The 17,886-nt window shown below is 35.2% G+C and overlaps 1 protein-coding gene across 1 annotated transcript; it reads left to right on the top strand.

The window, feature by feature from the left end:
- Positions 1–1,019: 1,019 nt before the first annotated feature.
- On the top strand, positions 1,020–7,355 carry LOC18595687 (pleiotropic drug resistance protein 1-like). Its single transcript, XM_088807408.1, has 20 exons — positions 1,020–1,179; positions 1,497–1,573; positions 1,762–1,815; positions 1,925–2,015; positions 2,114–2,415; positions 2,491–2,772; positions 2,863–3,179; positions 3,288–3,448; positions 3,544–3,650; positions 3,753–3,909; positions 3,995–4,102; positions 4,210–4,379; positions 4,471–4,803; positions 5,207–5,497; positions 5,613–5,696; positions 5,841–5,971; positions 6,059–6,286; positions 6,385–6,556; positions 6,702–6,956; positions 7,047–7,355. The coding sequence occupies exons 1-20, from the start codon at positions 1,119–1,121 to the stop codon at positions 7,302–7,304; spliced, it is 3,639 nt and encodes a 1,212-aa protein (XP_088663534.1). The 5' UTR covers positions 1,020–1,118; the 3' UTR covers positions 7,305–7,355.
- The last annotated feature ends 10,531 nt before the right edge of the window (positions 7,356–17,886 follow it).

The following is a 17,886-nucleotide window of genomic DNA, read 5'->3' as shown; positions in this document are numbered from 1 at the left end:
TATTTTAACTTATTGTTAAATGATTGAATAATTTATTTTTAAATTAGTTATACAATTTTTAATTTTAATTATTTGAATCATTTTTCTCTCTTTTTATTTTTCATGTCTTCATCTTTTAATTTCTATTTTCATTAAACATCAATAATTTACTATTAAATTATTAAATAATTTATATTAAATTAGTTATATAATTTTTTATTTTAATTATTTGAATATTTTTCTCTATTTGTATTTTTCATTTTTTAATCTTTTAATTTTATTGTTATTAAACATCAATAAGGGAGAAAAAGAAAAGAAAGAAAGTATAGTGCTAGGGTTGTAATTAGTTCTATTAAATAGGGACATTTTCGTCCAATTATATTTTTTTCCTATGCCATCAATCATGGAATGTCTAATGGCTAATAATGGGGAGGGAGGGGAATGGTTAAGCCTCTTTTTTCCCAACAGGAAAATGCCACCAAACAAGGAATAAAAAAGTGCAAGGAATAAAGAGGGAATGACTAATACCAAACACGCCATTAGGGTAATAATGGGGGACTTTCTTTTTTTGGGCTATTCACTTTTATTATTTTACTTGATCGTGATCTTTTCAACAGTTGCGCAAAGTCAAACGTAAGTAGCAACATTAATTATAATGCAAATTATTACTTAGGTTAGTACAATATCAAGTACTTAATGTATTTCACCCGCATTTAATAAAATTATTTCTCATATATATAATAAAATAATATGCTCCATCTGCCCCCTTGATCTTTATTGCCATTCATACTCATTGGAATTAAGAAAGAATAACCTCTGAATTTAAAGATTTTTTTTAATAATATTTCAATTTTTTAATACTAAATAATTAAAGAAATTAAATTCAAAATATAAGAAGGTATTAAAATGAGCTACAGAAGAAAAGAATCAAACAACTCTATTTTCTACAGAATGAAGATTAGTGGACCTTGGTACTTTTACACTTATTAGCGTATGCCCAACCTGAACCTGATGTTCTCTTTATCCTTTTGCAAAATCAGTTCTCGGGGAGGGTTACTTATAATGGCCATGACCTTCGAGAGTTCGTGCCTCAAAAGTCTGCTGCTTATATAAGTCAACATGATCTCCATATACCTGAAATGACAGTCAGAGAGACCTTGGCTTTCTCTGCCAGATGCCAGGGGGCTGGTTCACAATATGGTTAGTGGATGTTTTTTTTTTCTCTTTTAGTTCTTCTGTATATAAAAAAGATGGGATAAAAGAATCGATATCTTAAAAGTATAAGGAAGGATGTTCGACCTGAAATCAATTGACGTGTAAAAGACTTATTGTGCAACACGAACTTCATACGTACGATAATAACCTTATTAGAAGTGCTAATTAATGTGATATTATGTTAAATTTTTAATACTGAAGCATACATATTCACAAATAATGAACAGAGTTACTGGAAATATTGTTGTTCAATAGGATGCAGAAGCTTTATTTGATCTTGTCATTCCTCTTTGTGCATGCAGACATGCTTGTGGAATTGTTAAGGAGAGAGAAAGCAGCTAATATTAAGCCAGATCCTGATGTTGATATATTTATGAAGGTGAGTTCAATTGCTTTAGACATATTAAGCATTTCCTAGAATGGAATTAATCTTTTTATATATATTTCTGGTCAACATAAACTCTATATCCTTTTTGAATCCTTATTAAGGTGAAATTCACAATCAAAATATTCTTTTATGTCAAGAGTTTCTCTTTCCCCTAAAATTGAACCGCACATATATTTTAGGCGGCAGCTACAGAAGGCCAAGAGATGAACATTGTTGTGGATTATGTGTTGAAGGTATAGTATCTCCTTAAAACTTGCTACCATTGTTTGGGGTGTGAGGAATTATGGTACTTGTCTATATGAAGCAATCAAAGGTTATAACGCACTTCACTTGTAATCTCAGATTTTAGGACTTGAAGTCTGTGCAGATACCTTGGTAGGGGATGGGATGCTAAGAGGAATATCTGGAGGGCAGAAGAAACGTCTTACTACAGGTAAAACAATCCAAAGTTGTAGAAGATTTGCTATTTTTTTTTTTATAACCGTTTCATTAAGTAAGATGATTGACAGTATCTGGACTAGTAAATTTCAGGTGAAATGCTGGTTGGACCAGCTAAGGTGTTGTTGATGGATGAGATATCAACTGGTTTGGACAGCTCCACTACTTTCCAAGTCGTAAATGCACTCAAGAATTACGTCCACGTTCTTGATGGGACCGCTTTGATCTCTCTCCTGCAGCCTCAGCCTGAGACTTATGATCTCTTCGATGACATTATTCTCCTCTCTGATGGACAAATTGTGTATCAAGGGCCCCGTGAACACGTGCTCGAATTTTTTGAATCCATGGGCTTTAGATGTCCTGAGAGGAAAGGAGTGGCTGACTTTCTTCAAGAAGTAAGAGTAAATTGTTAAAAGAACATACTATACAAATTAATAGATGAAGTTTGAACTGGTGTTCTTTCCTTGCAGGTGACATCAAAAAAGGATCAAGGGCAGTACTGGGCTCGTGAGAATGAGCCTTACAGATATGTCACAATCAAGGAATTTGTACAAGCCTTCAAGTCATTTCATGTTAGCTTGAAACTTAAAACTGAGATCAGCGCCCCATTTGATAGGAGCAAAAGTCACAGAGCTGCCTTAACAACCCAGAAGTATGGTGTTGGAAAGAAGGAGCTTTTTAATGCTTGCATGTCAAGAGAACTCTTGCTGACAAAGAGGAACTCGTTTGTTATCATATTCAAGCTCATTCAGGTGAAATAGATTGACGTCCATAGTCAAATGCTAATGAGAGGTTTAGATGAAATCTCACAATCTATCACTTTTCTTTGCATCACATTTCAGCTATTAGTAACAGCATTTGTCACGATGACGGTCTTCCTACGAACTGAGATGCATAGAGATTCACAAAGTGATGGAGGGATATTCATGGGATCTCTCTTCTTCATACTTTATGTGAGCATGTTTAATGGATTTTCAGAGACGTCCATGACCATTGCAAAGCTTCCTGTTTTCTACAAGCAAAGAGCATTTCTCCTTTATCCTCCTTGGGCATATGCTCTTCCTTCATGGTCCATTAGGCTCCCCATTTCATTAATAGAAGTAGCTGTTTTTGTTTTCCCCATTTATTATGTCATTGGATATGATCCAAATGTTGGCAGGTACAGGCTAATCAAACAAACAGTTAATTTCTAAACAACTTATTAATTTGGTTGTTATTAATATTTTTAATAATCAATGATATAAAGAAGCATATAATATACTCGCAGATTCTTCAGACAATATCTCCTGCTGTTGCTTATAAAAGTAATGGCCTCTGTATTTTTCCGATTCCTTGGTGCTGTTTGTAGGACCCCAATTTTGGGAAACACATTTGCTGCTCTTGGGTTGATAATTTATATTGTGTTAGGTGGTTTTGTCCTCTCCAAAGGTATTTCTAATATCGTTTCACAAACTAGAAATGGAACAATAATTTTAATTCTGAGAAACCTTGTAAGAAGTCCATTTCTTTTTTGGTGCATCCAGAATCTGTGAAGAAATGGTGGATATGGGTATACTGGTCATCTCCTATGATGTACGCGCAAAATGCACTTGCAGTAAATGAATTCCTCGGAGAGAGTTGGAGGCATCCAGTAAGTTTCTGAAATTTGAGTCTCAATAGTACCACCACAGGCATACCAAGTAAGTTCTCAACTAAAATGTGGTAATGATTAGTTTCACTTTTTGTTTCAAAGGTTTATCCAAATTCAACAGAAACACTTGGCATTGTTGTTCTGAAGACTCGTGGAATGTTTCTAGATTCATATTGGTATTGGATAGGAGTAGGATCAACTATAGGATTCACATTGGTATTCTGTTGCCTCTTTACAGTTGCTCTCACTTACCTCAACCGTAAGTAGCTGTGCCCTTGTTTACATAATGTTTTCCAAGAAAAGATCAGCTTTTATTGATTTATTATAGGTAAATTAATTTACAGCAATTGAGAAGAGTGAGGCCTTCATATCAGAAGAAACCTTTCAAAGTAAACAAGATGATAATAATGACAAGAAAACCCAGCTCTCTTGCCAAGGAGCTGAATCTGCAGGTAATATCTCCTCTCCAAACTCCTCTTGTATAATTTACCTGCAACATTGCCTGTTTTTTGTCAGATAATTGATTTGATGGTTAAAGCCTATTATATTTGACTTGCAGGAAAAGGAAATGACGAGATAAGAAGAGTCTCCTCTACCATAACATCCACGGAGAATTTTGAAACCAATGCAGGGGTACCCCAAAGACGAAGGAGAAGAGGAATGGTCCTTCCATTTGAACAATTTTGGATCACTTTTGATGCAATTAGATACTTTGTGGACATGCCACAGGTAACTTCAAACTTGGCAAGTCTAAACATTTGCAGAAGCTAAAATAGGTATATTTAAGAATTTAAAATTATCTTTTTAATTGGACTTGCAGGAAATGAAAAACCAAGGTGTCAATGAAGACAGACTAGAGCTTTTGAAAGGTGTAAGTGGCACATTTAGGCCTTCTATTCTGACAGCGCTAATGGGTGTTAGTGGTGCTGGGAAAACCACTTTGATGGATGTTCTAGCTGGCAGGAAAACGGATGGATACATTCAAGGAAGCATAACAATTTCAGGGTACCAAAAGAAGCAAGAAACATTCACTCGAATTTTTGGTTATTGTGAACAGAATGACATTCATTCTCCCCATGTTACCATCTATGAGTCCTTGATCTACTCAGCCTGGCTTCGCCTACCTCCTGAAGTTGATTCTGGGACTCGAAAGGTCAACTTCGTTACTTGAAATAGTAATATATGTCGTAGGATGGAAACCTAACCTTGGTTTTTTGCGAAGTGGTTCTCATTTTTGCTAGCGTTGGCCGGATTTGGTTAGAATTGCATGGATAAATGGAAGTCACTACAGTTCAAGCATTATTCATAGTATTATCTAGCACAACAAAGCCTTTAATGTTTACATTTAATTTGTCCATCTTATTAATCACATATTGGGGCTGATTTTCTGTTCTTGTGCAAGGTGTTGATTAGAGACTTAGCTCATGTATTAGGCACATGCTTGAGCTCAACTCGTATTTGTTAATAGGCTGCTAGATGAACTATGTTTAAACTTTTTAGTCAAGTGATTTGACCTCATAAAACATTATTCTAATTGCTATAATTAGTAGTTGCAGATGTTCATTGAGGAGGTAATGGAACTTATGGAATCGTCGCCATTAAGGGATGCAATGGTTGGGTTGCCCGGTGTGAATGGTCTATCATTGGAGCAGCGCAAGAGACTAACAGTTGCAGTTGAGCTCATGGCAAACCCCTCAATAATATTCATGGATGAGCCAACCTCAGGTCTTGATGCAAGAGCAGCAGCCATTGTCATGAGAACAATCAGGAACACTGTTGACACAGGAAGAACCGTAGTCTGTACAATCCATCAACCAAGCATTGAAATCTTTGAAGCTTTTGATGAGGTCAGTTAGACTAAAGACTTGCAATTAGCACTTCTCAGTTGTAATTACCCAAAAAAAAAAAGAAAAAAATTACAGATTTTCGTGTGACCTTGAACTATTTTACCTGAGATTGCAGTTGTTTTTAATGGCACGAGGAGGACAAGAGATATATGCAGGGCCATTGGGTCACCATTCTTTTCACTTAATCAAATATTTCGAGGTAGTGCTTCTACATGTCTCAATTTATATGATATAAATGTTATACCATTCTTTGTTGCTTTTCCTTTTTCCACCCCTGCCCTGACAGAGAGGGATTAAGGATGATTACCAAATATACTTCAAATGCCTCATTGTCATTTTTTAGGAGATAGAAGGAATAAGTAAAATCAAGGATGGTTACAATCCAGCAACATGGGTTCTAGAGGTCACAACGTCAGCACAATCAGACTTAGGAATTGATCTCAATGATGTATACAGGAAGTCAGAATTGTATAGGTGAATAAAGAAACTCACATACCCCATAGTAGAGTTATATCCGAAATTTATTGTAGAAGTTCTAATCTACAACTTCCACTGCTTCAGGAGAAATAAGGCTCTTATTAAAGAACTAAGCATCCCTGCTCCAGGAACAAAAGAGCTTTACTTCCCTACAAAATACTCACAAAGTTTCCTCACCCAATGGAAAGCTTGCTTGTGGAAACAAAATTGTTCATATTGGCGCAACACAGCATATACTGCTTTCAGACTTTTGTTCACAGCTTTTTTAGCTTTAGTGTATGGAAGTATGTTCTGGGACCTCGGCTCCAAAAGGTGACTTGGAATTTAAGTAAATAAAAATGAAGTTTAGAAGATTATATAGCATCACTACATGATAATATTTTCATCAATGCTTGAACTCATTTTGATAGGAAAAGGCGACAGGATTTATTTAATGCAATGGGTGCTATGTACACTTCTGTTTACTTCATTGGTGTCATAAACAGCTTTTTAGTGATTCCGGTTGTTGGTATCGAACGAACAGTCTTTTATAGAGAAAGAGCAGCAGGAATGTATTCATCCCTAGCATATTCTCTAGCACAGGTATCTAGTTCATTCAAATTGTTCTTTTCTATGACAACTTAAACAAGTGAACAAAAAAAAAAAACAGTAATATACAGTTCCATTTTATTCTGCACCGGCCACAATATGATAGGAGTATGCCTAACAATTTTATTTTTCGATTTAGGTTGTGATTGAGCTTCCTTATCTTTTCATACTAGCTATAGCATATGGTGTTATAATCTATGCGATGATTGGATTTGAGTGGAATGCTACTAAGTTTTTCTGGTACATGTTCTTCATGTTTTTCAATTTGTTGGACAACACAATCTTTGCTATGATGCTTGTGGCTTTGACACCAAACCAACAAGTCGCCTATATTGTTAGCACTGCTATCTACTCGCTATGGAACTTGTTTGCAGGCTTCATTATCCCCAGACCTGTGAGTTTTTCCCATCATTACTCTCGAATGGTTGATATTTTTTTAAGTGGTTTTTATTGGTTTTAATATTCTTGTTTCTTGGAAATACAGAGAATTCCAGTTTGGTGGAGATGGTATTCTTGGACATCTCCACTTGCTTGGACGTTGTACGGATTGATTGCCTCACAATTTGGAGATGTGAAAGACATGCTTGATACAAATGAAACAGTACAAAGCTTTATCCGAAGTCATTATGGTTTCAGACATGATTTTATTGGGGTTGTTGCTGCTGCAATTGTTGCATTTGCAGTGTTCTTTGCTCTCATCTTTTCTGTTTCAATAAAAGTGATGAACTTTCAAAGGAGGTGAAAGGTTAGAAGATTATTATGTAGAAATGCAGAACTTGTGTGCTCAACACCAGAAATAATCTGCTATGGAAATGGAAAAATGTTTCTACTTTTCGTCCTATTTAGCATTTTTTTGGAATCAAAGGCGAATTTATTGCTTGGAACTTGAAACATAGTCTGCAAAGCCAATTTATGGGTTTCGATTGTGCCACTATATATTAATTAATTAATTCTGCTTCACTCTTTCATTCAAATTCATTTTCAACTAGAATGAGGCCTGCGCTACGCAACGAGTGTGTAAATTTTAATAAACGATTGTGGCAGAAGTAAGTTTTTTTGTTAAAGGAACCAAAACCTGTCTCATAACAGTCATATATCATACTGCAAAAACATTCTAGGAGTGTTTTATGTGTACACAGTCAGCATTTATACAACACAAAAATGTTTCTTCTATGTTTGAGATGTTGTTAAAACAAGGCAAACTCAAAAAAGATGATGATCATGTTCTACACCACATCAGAAACATAGTATGCTACACAATATATAACAAAAAACTAAGTGGTAGCATTTTCTTCATCTTTGAAAGATTGCTTGTACCATATACAGCCAGCACTTCAATTAAAGGAAGATTATATTTTAAGAAGTCTCAAATTTTGAAACTCAATTTACATATAAATGTAAATGTTGTGAGTGAGATTACTATTACAAAATTGGGCCGGTATTGCTGAGATAAGGTTGTTAAGGCTAGTTGGCTTTTCCTCATCCCTTGCCGAAACATTATGAAAACAATATTTGAGATCACTCTATAAACATTTCTTTAATTCATTAAACTGTATATTGCATATATAAGTGAAAAGTATGCATGGTAATGGTGATGCTGATAATGTGTCTACAGGACATGCCATATTTGAGTATGTGTGAAACAAATTGAGAAAGGAAGTAAATATATGAGTAATTCATTATAAAGAAATGATACTTGTATGACACAGATACGGAAGTTGAAAAGCCATAATTCTGTTGAGGAGGTATCACCTTAAAATTGGAAGTTTGTTCATCATCCAACAGTCAGAAGTAATAATCATGAAGATATTCGATCAAACCTTTTCATTCCTCAATAAATGTTGCTGAAAACTCTAGTATTTGTTTAGTAAAGATTTGGTTTGGTAGATCTGTATTACTAAATATATTGATTATAGCTAATGACAGAATCAACATGAGTTTTTAGACAATCCTCATCTTAGAACATTCGAAATTGGAAGTGAGTTTAAGGTAATAGTATTAAGCTTATAGTCAACAGAGCTATATATTCACAATAACAAAAAAGGAAACTAATTGTTAGTTCATTAACTAATACTAGTTCAAACTCTATTCTAATAAGTCCATGACAAAGTCATCTACACCATCGCAATCAATCAAAGCAATCTCCTTCTAAGCCCTACTACACTTTAATGCACAAAATCAACCATAAATGCCATAATATAAAAGATCATACACATAGAGGTTATTCATAGCAAAAGAAACCAAACTGACAGTGTGAAGACAGCAAGAAATGGAGAATAGGAAAGCAAATGATAAACTTTAAAGATATACAAAAAAAATTGTAACAGATCAGTTACCTGATTTTCAGTTTTTTGTTGGGTGATTCTTTTGGAAAGAGGTCTTATTTGATCTGCTTGCCTAATGGGGAAAGAAGAAATTCTTCTACCTTAGAATTTCTTTCTGTGTCATGCGATGATGCAGATCATTTATAAGCAGGCAATTGGCTAATTATGAATACTAGATTAAGATTCATCAACAAGTTTGCAACTTTGGATTATGAAGTTGAGGTTTCTTGTCTCCAATGATTTTGTGACCAAAGTGACAGTGAATAGCTTTTTTTGATGATTGGTTCAGGCAATACATATCTGTCTAAGCAGTTCAGCAAAGCAAGCTTTTTTATTGATGTGTCAACCACTTTCTCACCGTCATCTCCGAACACCACAAAGGTTATGCTCCATGTATCATCTTAGACAATCATGATGAGTTTGTAATTGAGGAAAAAAAAAAAACAAACATTAGTTTGTAAAATGTTCAAAATTATTATGTACCATTTTCTATTAATTATGTATACCATAAATGTGGGATTTGTTCTCTGTGGTTTGGATCTAGGCACTAAAAACTTTCACCTATCTGCTGTAATGTTTTCATGTATATTTTGCAACCAGTGTAGTCCTAGCCTTTAGTGCAGTGAAAGTCTTTGATTTTTGCAATACAAGTGAAAATGTTCCTTTGTGGTAAATTTTTTTTTTTTAGAGATAGTATATGGGTGACATAAAAAGGAAGTGAATATAATTGAATCATTTCGTATCAATGATCACAACATGTTGTTACCTAAAGTTTTGAATAATCTTTTCCCAATAGTTGTGGAATCATCGTATGATTTTGAGTTTGTTGTTGATTATGCGATATTTGTGGTCAATTATTGTAATTCCCCTGATTTATTGACATGACCTATATGTGATAAGGGCTAAGTTATTGAAGAGTGAAATTTAAACCCTAATGTGTATGCTTACGGAGCACGTGTATGAATTATATTATAGAGAGAATGATCTTGAAATTTTTGTATATTTGGAGACTTCTTTAATGATATGTTGATGTGTTAAGTGTAGCAAGCATGCCTTATGATACTTAGGCAACAATTTTATTAACATATTTGAGGAATTCAAAAGTGTGATGCTTAAATTAAAGCCTTGATCTTATGCTTGAGTATTTGAGTAAGGATTTGAGTCATATATGAATGGTTTGAGGTTGTAGAGGAGATTTAGAATGGGTTTATGTGAGACCTTGACCCTTATAGGCCCGTAACTAGGTGTAGATGCGATAACACGGGCTAGGGGTAATTTTGTCATTTCTTTAGTGAGGCCCTAGAAGTATGCTTTCAAACATTATTAAGGCTTAAGTAGGCCTAAGGCATAAATGAATGATGAAAATAAGGATAAAATGACGAAGGAAATAAAAATAATGATGATTTCCAAAGTAGGGGCAAAATGGTCATTTTTCATCTCGGGTCAAAATTTTTAAGTTTCGTGAACTCGAGTATTTCTAGACTATTATGGACCTTGTCCTAGTGTCAAAAGAGTAAAAAGATTACACAAAATATTGGAGGAGAGCAAGCCAACTTGTTAAGGGCATTTTCGTAATTTAAGAAGGGATTGGATAAGCTTGAGCTATAAATATCATCTTCCAGCAGCTTCTTCTCATATTTTTCAACAGTTTCTTCTTCTTTTTCTTCCTCCCCTCTCACGTTGCTTTCATCCTCCATGGGAGTTCTCTTCAAGCTTCCATAACTCTCTCAAGCTAGCTCCACTTTTCATGCTTTTGTGCACCCTTTCATAGAACCTTTGTGCTCTTTCACCCTCTCGCTTTGAAAACCCTCTAAAGTCTTAAACTAATACTTTCTCTCACTAGCTAGGTGTTTTAGAGAGAGAAAGAGGGAGCTTCTACAATAGCTTGAAAATTATTGGAAATAATTTCGAATTACAAGCTACCAAGGTAAGTAGTGAATTAAAATTGATTCTTAAGTATTGAAAATGGCTAGTGATTAAACTTGTTAGTTTTTTTGTAGTTGAGGTTGTTCATTCATTTTAGAGTGATTAGGATAGTGAAAATAGATAGCCACTTAATGGCAATTGGAAGCTAGTTAGGAGATAGCCTTTAGAATTTATAGTTGTATGAATTGAGTTAATTGTGATGCCAATGTGATGATAGGTTCCAACGAAGTCCCACCGCCCCATTTGGACCAATAGAGGAAGTTGGAGTTGAGTAAAGATTTAATGAATACCAGTGAGTGAACTTGCATTTCAAAATTTCTTTGGAAATGTAGATGTATTTGGGGTGAAACATTTGAATGATTTTATCCAACTTTTTCTTAAAATATACCTAGGGAACAAGCCTTTGGTGAAATGTTTCTATCTTGTGAAAAATATTCCATATAAGTGGTTCATGTGTTATCACAATATGTTGGTATATATAATATGCATTGGATGTTCCATTTTGTGTGATAATGATGACCCAGCTATGTGCGTGTGGGAGTGCACATGAGCTGATGATGACCCAGCTATGTGCGAGTAACGAGTTTACATGAGCTGATGATGATGGGATGGTATGCATGATGATGTATATATATATGTAAATATGTGTGTTATAGAAAGTTCATGAGTATGGTATATGGTTGTAATACATGTGAATCTTGCATGTTGAACCTTGGAAATTTCTAAGCATATTTAAGTTGATTTTGTCTTCGCAGCTAAATGGCCTTTTCTTGAGAGAATGAAAACTTGTTGTTAGTGTCCTATTTCTCACCATAGCGAAATTCATTCTCGCAGCAGCGAAAAACTCTCGAGTTTGGACATTGGCCTGATTCTCATTGCAGCGAGAAAGTTTCTGTTTTGCCGCTTAAATTTCGCTGCAGTGAGAATCCATTCTCGCTGCAGCAGGAAACTTTCAGTTTTGCCTCTTGAATCTCGCTGTAGCAAGAATGGATTCTCGCTGTAGTGAGAAACCTTCTGTCTTGCATGTTACCTTGTTTGGTTGTTGCCCCATTTTCCATTTTAGTAATACCATAGTTGATCATGGACTCCCAACATTAAGGAATTTATTTAATTAAGTTTGAAATTAGGGGTTTAAAGAGAAACCCTCGACTAGTTGAGAAACCCTCGTCCAGTTGATAATTTGAGCCCAAATTACGTTGCAACGAGAATGCCTTTCCGCTGCAGTGAGGACCCATCGTTTACTTGACTTGACTTGCTTGAATGCTATCAAAGTTTTCACTCTTTGAATCCTTTGTTATGCATGGACCCTTTATCGTCAAAGTGATTAACTCATTAAGGGTTTTATGAAGGGTTTTAATATGAGCTAAACTAAATTGCATTGTTTTTGAAAATAAGTGCATCATGTTTTCTTTAAATTTTCCTTATCTTTTGCTTGTTCCCTTCCTTTGTTCACTCACTAGGTTTATACTCACCGTTTTCAACTTCATGTTTTCAGATCAGGAGGCAGCCGGTAACTAGGTCAATGTGTCCTCGTAGATTCATATCCTAAGTAGGTATCTTGGCATTCTGTAGCTGCACCTTCACCTTGGTCACCCCGCTGGAAGCCTAGAGTCATTTTTGTTTGTAAATACGTACATGTGATGTAATGTACTAAGATGTATGTCTTAGACCATATATGTATATCTTGATTGGTAAAGCCACCATGAGTGGCAATAGTTAATGTTATTTTGGGCCATTATAAATGCAGTTTTTGATTGTTATAATTTACTATTAAGTACTTAAGGGTTGAGATTATAAGATGTGTAAATGCAAGAATAGTTGACGGGATGATGAGCAGTAGTATATAAATAGGCTTGCTTGGGCTTAGTGGTCTACGTCCATTGGGCCCATGCCCCGATCATGGCCTTGAAATTGGGTCGTGATAGTTTAGGCTTTAAAAGGAACAATTTTTACGAATTGGGACCTAAAAAGTCAATCCCAGTGCATAGAGGGTCGATCCTGTGAAGCAAAATGCAAGGAAAGTCATGCATTTTGGCCCAAGATTGACTATAGGCCATCTATAGTCGATCCTAGAAAGGAAAAATAGGGGAAAATGCAAAATTTATGGGGCATGATCGACTACAGACCCTCTATAGTCGATCATAGACTACCAAATCAGCTTAAAAAGGCTTAAAAGCCCCTAAATAAAACTTTGCTCATTTTTTCTTCTTGTCCTTCATTCCTCCATCAATTTCTCTCAAATTTTATAGCCTTCAAACTCATTCAAATCCAAAAATTAATCTTGGATTCTAAGTGTTGGACGTAAATGTTTTCACTTCCAAAAGTTAGTTTATGTATTTTTGTTTTCTCTTTCTAGAACTCAAAACGCTAACCTCCCAAATTGATTTTCAAAGCTATTTAGAGTGGATTGGAGTAGATTAGAGCTTAGGAAATGCTCCTAGAGGTAAGATTAAGCATTTTTACAAATTGACTATTAATTTAATCGATTAATAACTTAGATTTGATTTGGTCCAACTTTGAAGAAACTGGCCCTCTTAAGTTGATTGGGGATTTGGGGTAAATAATTGTACAATCCAGCTTCTAAGGTATGGGTTTAGCTCATAATTGAAGGATTTAAGCTTATATGTCAGATTGCTAAAGATTTGGTTATTTTTAAAAAAGTTGGCATTTTTTGAAAGCTAGGATTTAATTAGTTTTGTACTATTTTGATGTGTTTAAGGGAAGATCGAGCCATTTGGGCACATTTGTGAATCAAAATATGTTTGGAGGCTAAGAATCAATGTTTGGCTATGGAATGCCTTCAATTTTGTCATAGTTAGGAGGTTAATTAAATGCCTGTGATGCATAACACATGGAAAATGTGCTGCACTAGTACTGTATTATGAATGTAGGCCTAGTTGAACATGCCTAGGCTAAAGAACTATGTATGTACATATGTGAATGTGATTGCCTAGATGGGTGTGCGTAGGCTAGTATTGTAATACCCTATACTTGATATGGTGACTAATAAAGTTTATTGGATGCCAATTAAGGCATAATAAGGTATTTTAGGTACCAAGGAGACAAGAGGAAATTTTTGAAATAAAATAATATTTTATTAATAAAATATCATTAAAATATTAACATTTTATTTAGTGTCAAAATTTATCATGAAGAAGGAGTATATGGTCAATCTAAGTGGGGGAGAAAAAGAATGAGAAAATTTCAAAGAAAAATGACGTTAATGGGGCTGTGTGTCTTTATTAAGTAAAGATAGCACGGGTAAATAAATATTTTAAATATTATCAGGATATCGCGTTGAAATACAGTTTCGATATTTTGATGGTATACGTATAGAGGAAGGAAGATAGATGAAAATAAAAATTTTAGATGTGTCGAAAAGATCGAATTTTAAAATATGAAAGTTGGAGGATTATGTAGTGAAATTAAATGGAAAAAACAAATAAACAAATAGTAAAATAATATTACAAGTATATATATAAAAAAAAAAAGAGAGAAAGACCAACATGGGCAGCCGCCCATGTGGTCAATTAAAGAATCAAGACATATTTTTTTATAGTGGTAGGGGCCGGCCAAGTTGGTAAGAAAGAATGAGATAAAGATGAAAGATAGAAAAGATAAGAAAGAAAAAAAAAGGAAAAGTCAAAGTCGGTTAAGTGAAGAAGGAAAAAGAAGGAAAGAAAGAAGTCGGTTGTGAGAGAGAGCAAAAGGAAAGAAAAAGAAGAAAGGAAAGAAAAAGGAGAGAAACAGCCGAGGGAGAGAAAAAGAAAGAAGAAAGGAAAGAAAAAGAAGAGAAAAGCGGAATGGTGACGAAGAGAAAAGAAAGAAAGGAAGAGAGAAGGAGCCGAGTTTGAGGGAGCTATTTTTTCACCGATTTTGAGGGTGAGATGAGCAGCTTTAGCTGCTGATTTTTGAAGACTGAAAGGAGTAGCTTTAGCTACTAATTTTTGTGGTTTTGGCTATCGATTTTAAGGGTGAGATGAGCAGCTTTAGCTACTGATTTTTTGAAGGCTGAAAAGAGCAGCTTTAGCTATTATTTTTGAGGTTTTGGCTACTGATTTTGAGGGTGAAATGAGTAGCTTCGGCTGCTGATTTTTGAGGTTGAAAGGGGCAGAAATTTGCTACGGCAATGAGAGAGAGTGGAGGAGGAAACGGTGGCTGGTTGTGAGTGTAAGGAAGAAAAAAAAAAATATAAATAAATAAATAATAAACAATTAAAAGAGCCCATGAAAAGAGGTCCAAAGGCAACAAAGAAGTGTAGGCCTAAAAGAGAAGAAAGGTGGAGACTTGGGCTTAAGCTAACCTAGCCCAAATAGGTAAAAAGAAAATTTCCTTGCTTTTTATTGGGCTTGTTGTGAAGTTAGATTAATTAAGGCTATGTGAGACCTTGACCTTTATAGACTCGTAGATAGAAATATACACGATACCCTTAATCATGGGTAATTTCGTCATTTTCTCAATAAGCCCATAAAAGTAAGTTTTAAACAATATTATGACTTAAGTAGGCCTAAAGCATAAATGAATGATGAAAATATGGGTGAAATGACAAGGAAATAAAATTTTTGATGATTTTCATGTTCTAGGCGCAAAACGATAATTTTTCGAGTTTACGGGGGTAAAGTTTGAATTTTGGAATTTTACACCACCTAACACTTGTCATGCCCATGGATTTCAGCCATTAACATTTTACATTGTGGATAATTGAAATAGTTTATGTGGTAGAGAGAGATTGCTTAATGGATAAGTATTACACATGGACCAATGGAAACATGCCATGTGTCAAGCTTGGATCATTCTAGAATTTCTTTGTAAAATCTATTTAAAACTCTCTTAGTCTCACCCATATGGCTGGCCAAAGCATAAAGTGAAGAGGAAAGGAAAGAACAGAAACCCTAGGTGGGAAAATTGAAGAAAAAGTGTGGGATTCCAAGGAATTAAGCAAGGTAAAGTGAAAATTCTTTATTAAGAATTGTATTAGGATGTGTCATAGGACTAAAGTAAAAAAGAAAATATGAAATTGGTTGAAGTGCTGCCCGTGTACATATGTAATTAAATATATTGAGTTCGTATTATTGCTAGGAAGTGCAAAGATAAGGTTAGAGTACTGTGGTGGCGTGCCGGAGTAAACATCGAGCGACCGGCCAGTGAAAATAATCAGAGACACCTCCGATCAAATAGCGATGTAATAACCCGCTATCATAAGGTGAGTGAACTTGCATTTCAAAATCGTTTTGGGAGACATAATTGTATTGGTATGAAACATTGAATGATTTATTCCAACTTGTCTTTAAAAACATGTGCCTTGGGAACAAGCCTGTGATAAAATATTTTGATGTTGTGAAAATGTGAAATGTGTAATAGGATGAACTTATGCGCTCCTATACTATGTTGATATATATATATATATATATATGTATATGAATAATGTTGTGTAATGATATTGACCCGGCTATGTGTGAGTAGGAGTGTGCATAAGCTGATGCTGACCCGACTATGCGCGAGTAGGAGTGCGTATAAGCTGATGCTGACCCGGTTATGTGCGAGTAGGAGTGCGCATAAGCCGATGCTGACCCAACCATGTGCTAGTGGGAGTGCATATGAGCTGATGATGATGGGAGGGTGTGTATGGTGATGGATATATATATATATATATATATACATATATAGACATGTGTGTTATAGAAAGTTCATGAGTATGGTATATGGTGTTGCACATGTGAGTCTTGCATGTTGAACTTTGGGAATTATTATGCATTTCATGTTGATTTTTTTTGTCATTTTAGCAGGATGGCTTTTTCTTGAAAGAAAGGAAACTTTTTCATGGTGCTCTATTTCTCGCTGCAGCAAGATTCATTCTCGCTACAGCGAGAAACTCTCAGATTTGGAGGGGTAATGCTGGTCGAAATCTCGTTGCAGTGAGAATGCCTTTCCGTTGCAACGAGGACCCGTCGTTTACTTGACTTGAATTGCATGAATGCTATTAAAGTTTTCACTCTTTAAATCCTTTGTTGAGCATGGACCCTTTTTTTCAGGTGATTGACTCATTTAGGGTTTACATGAGGGGTTTTGATAAGAGCTAAACTAAATTGCATTGTTTTCAAAGATGTGTATCATGATTTCTAAACCTTCTTTAACGTTGCTTTTTCCCTTCCTATGTTCACTCACTGAGTTTGTACTCACGTTTTTTTTTTAAATTCATGTTTTAGGTTTTTTGAGTTAAAGGTGATTGGATCCTAAGACGAGGTGCTCCTCCCAATACATTGCTCAATAGGTTTAATGTGCCACTAAGTGATATCAATCGTGCCCAGAGTCACTCCGCTGACGGTCAAGTTCTAATTATGTGTATATGAATACTTGTTGTGAAAGGTTGAGATTTACTTGTCAAATTATATGTATGTATATAATGGTTGATGATGCCATTATGAATACATGACTGGGTTTTATGAGTTGTTTTCAAAGGAATTTTAATTGAGCATTATGAATTTTGGATTATAAAGGAATATGGATTAACGTATAAGATCATGTAAGTAGGCTTGCTTGGGCTGAACCCATTGGTCCCTTGCGCCGGTCATGGCTCGAAATTGGGCTGTGACAATGTTGGTATCAGAGCTCTAGGTTTAGTTGAATCTTAAGGATTTTTGTGTGGTCAACGGAGTTGTTGGAGTTCGTGTAGAGTCTTGTCCTTGGATTGTGGGTGCGTAATGCAAGTCAAGGACAAGAAGCTACATGAGCCCCTGCTTCATTAGAAACCTACCTGTTTTTATGATGTATAGATGGATGAGTAATCAACACTTGGTTGCGTATAGGTGGACGTGCGCCGGTTGCACACTATATCTAAAAAAGATGGTAGTCCTGATACCCTTTAAAGTACTAGTGAAGGATCGCTAGATTCAACTACTCAGAGCCGATATGTGCCCGAGGGTGAAAGCGTAACAAGTAACCAGACCTGATTTTCGAGTGGATCAATTTCCCCGAGAGGTAAACCATTATTTAAGAGCTTGAGGAGTCTCACAAGATTGGTGTGTAATGAAATCGATCCGACAAAAAAGAACATGAACAAGATGGGAAAAAGGA

The sequence above is a fragment of the Theobroma cacao genome, chromosome 6 (genome assembly GCF_053813885.1).
Source record: "Theobroma cacao isolate CCN51 chromosome 6, ASM5381388v1, whole genome shotgun sequence".
NCBI classification, from domain to species: Eukaryota; Viridiplantae; Streptophyta; class Magnoliopsida; order Malvales; family Malvaceae; genus Theobroma; species Theobroma cacao.
Note: the sequence above shows the minus strand (reverse complement) of the source record. Positions and strands in the feature narration are given on the sequence as shown.

Excerpts from the sequence above, each read along its gene's own strand:
- LOC18595687 (XM_088807408.1), top strand. The coding sequence starts at position 1,119 with ATGACAGTCAGAGAGACCTTGGCTTTCTCTGCCAGATGCCAGGGGGCT. Across the intron at positions 1,816-1,924 it reads TTGTGGATTATGTGTTGAAG|ATTTTAGGACTTGAAGTCTG; the intron begins GTATAGTATCTC and ends TTGTAATCTCAG. Across the intron at positions 6,557-6,701 it reads TAGCATATTCTCTAGCACAG|GTTGTGATTGAGCTTCCTTA; the intron begins GTATCTAGTTCA and ends TTTTCGATTTAG.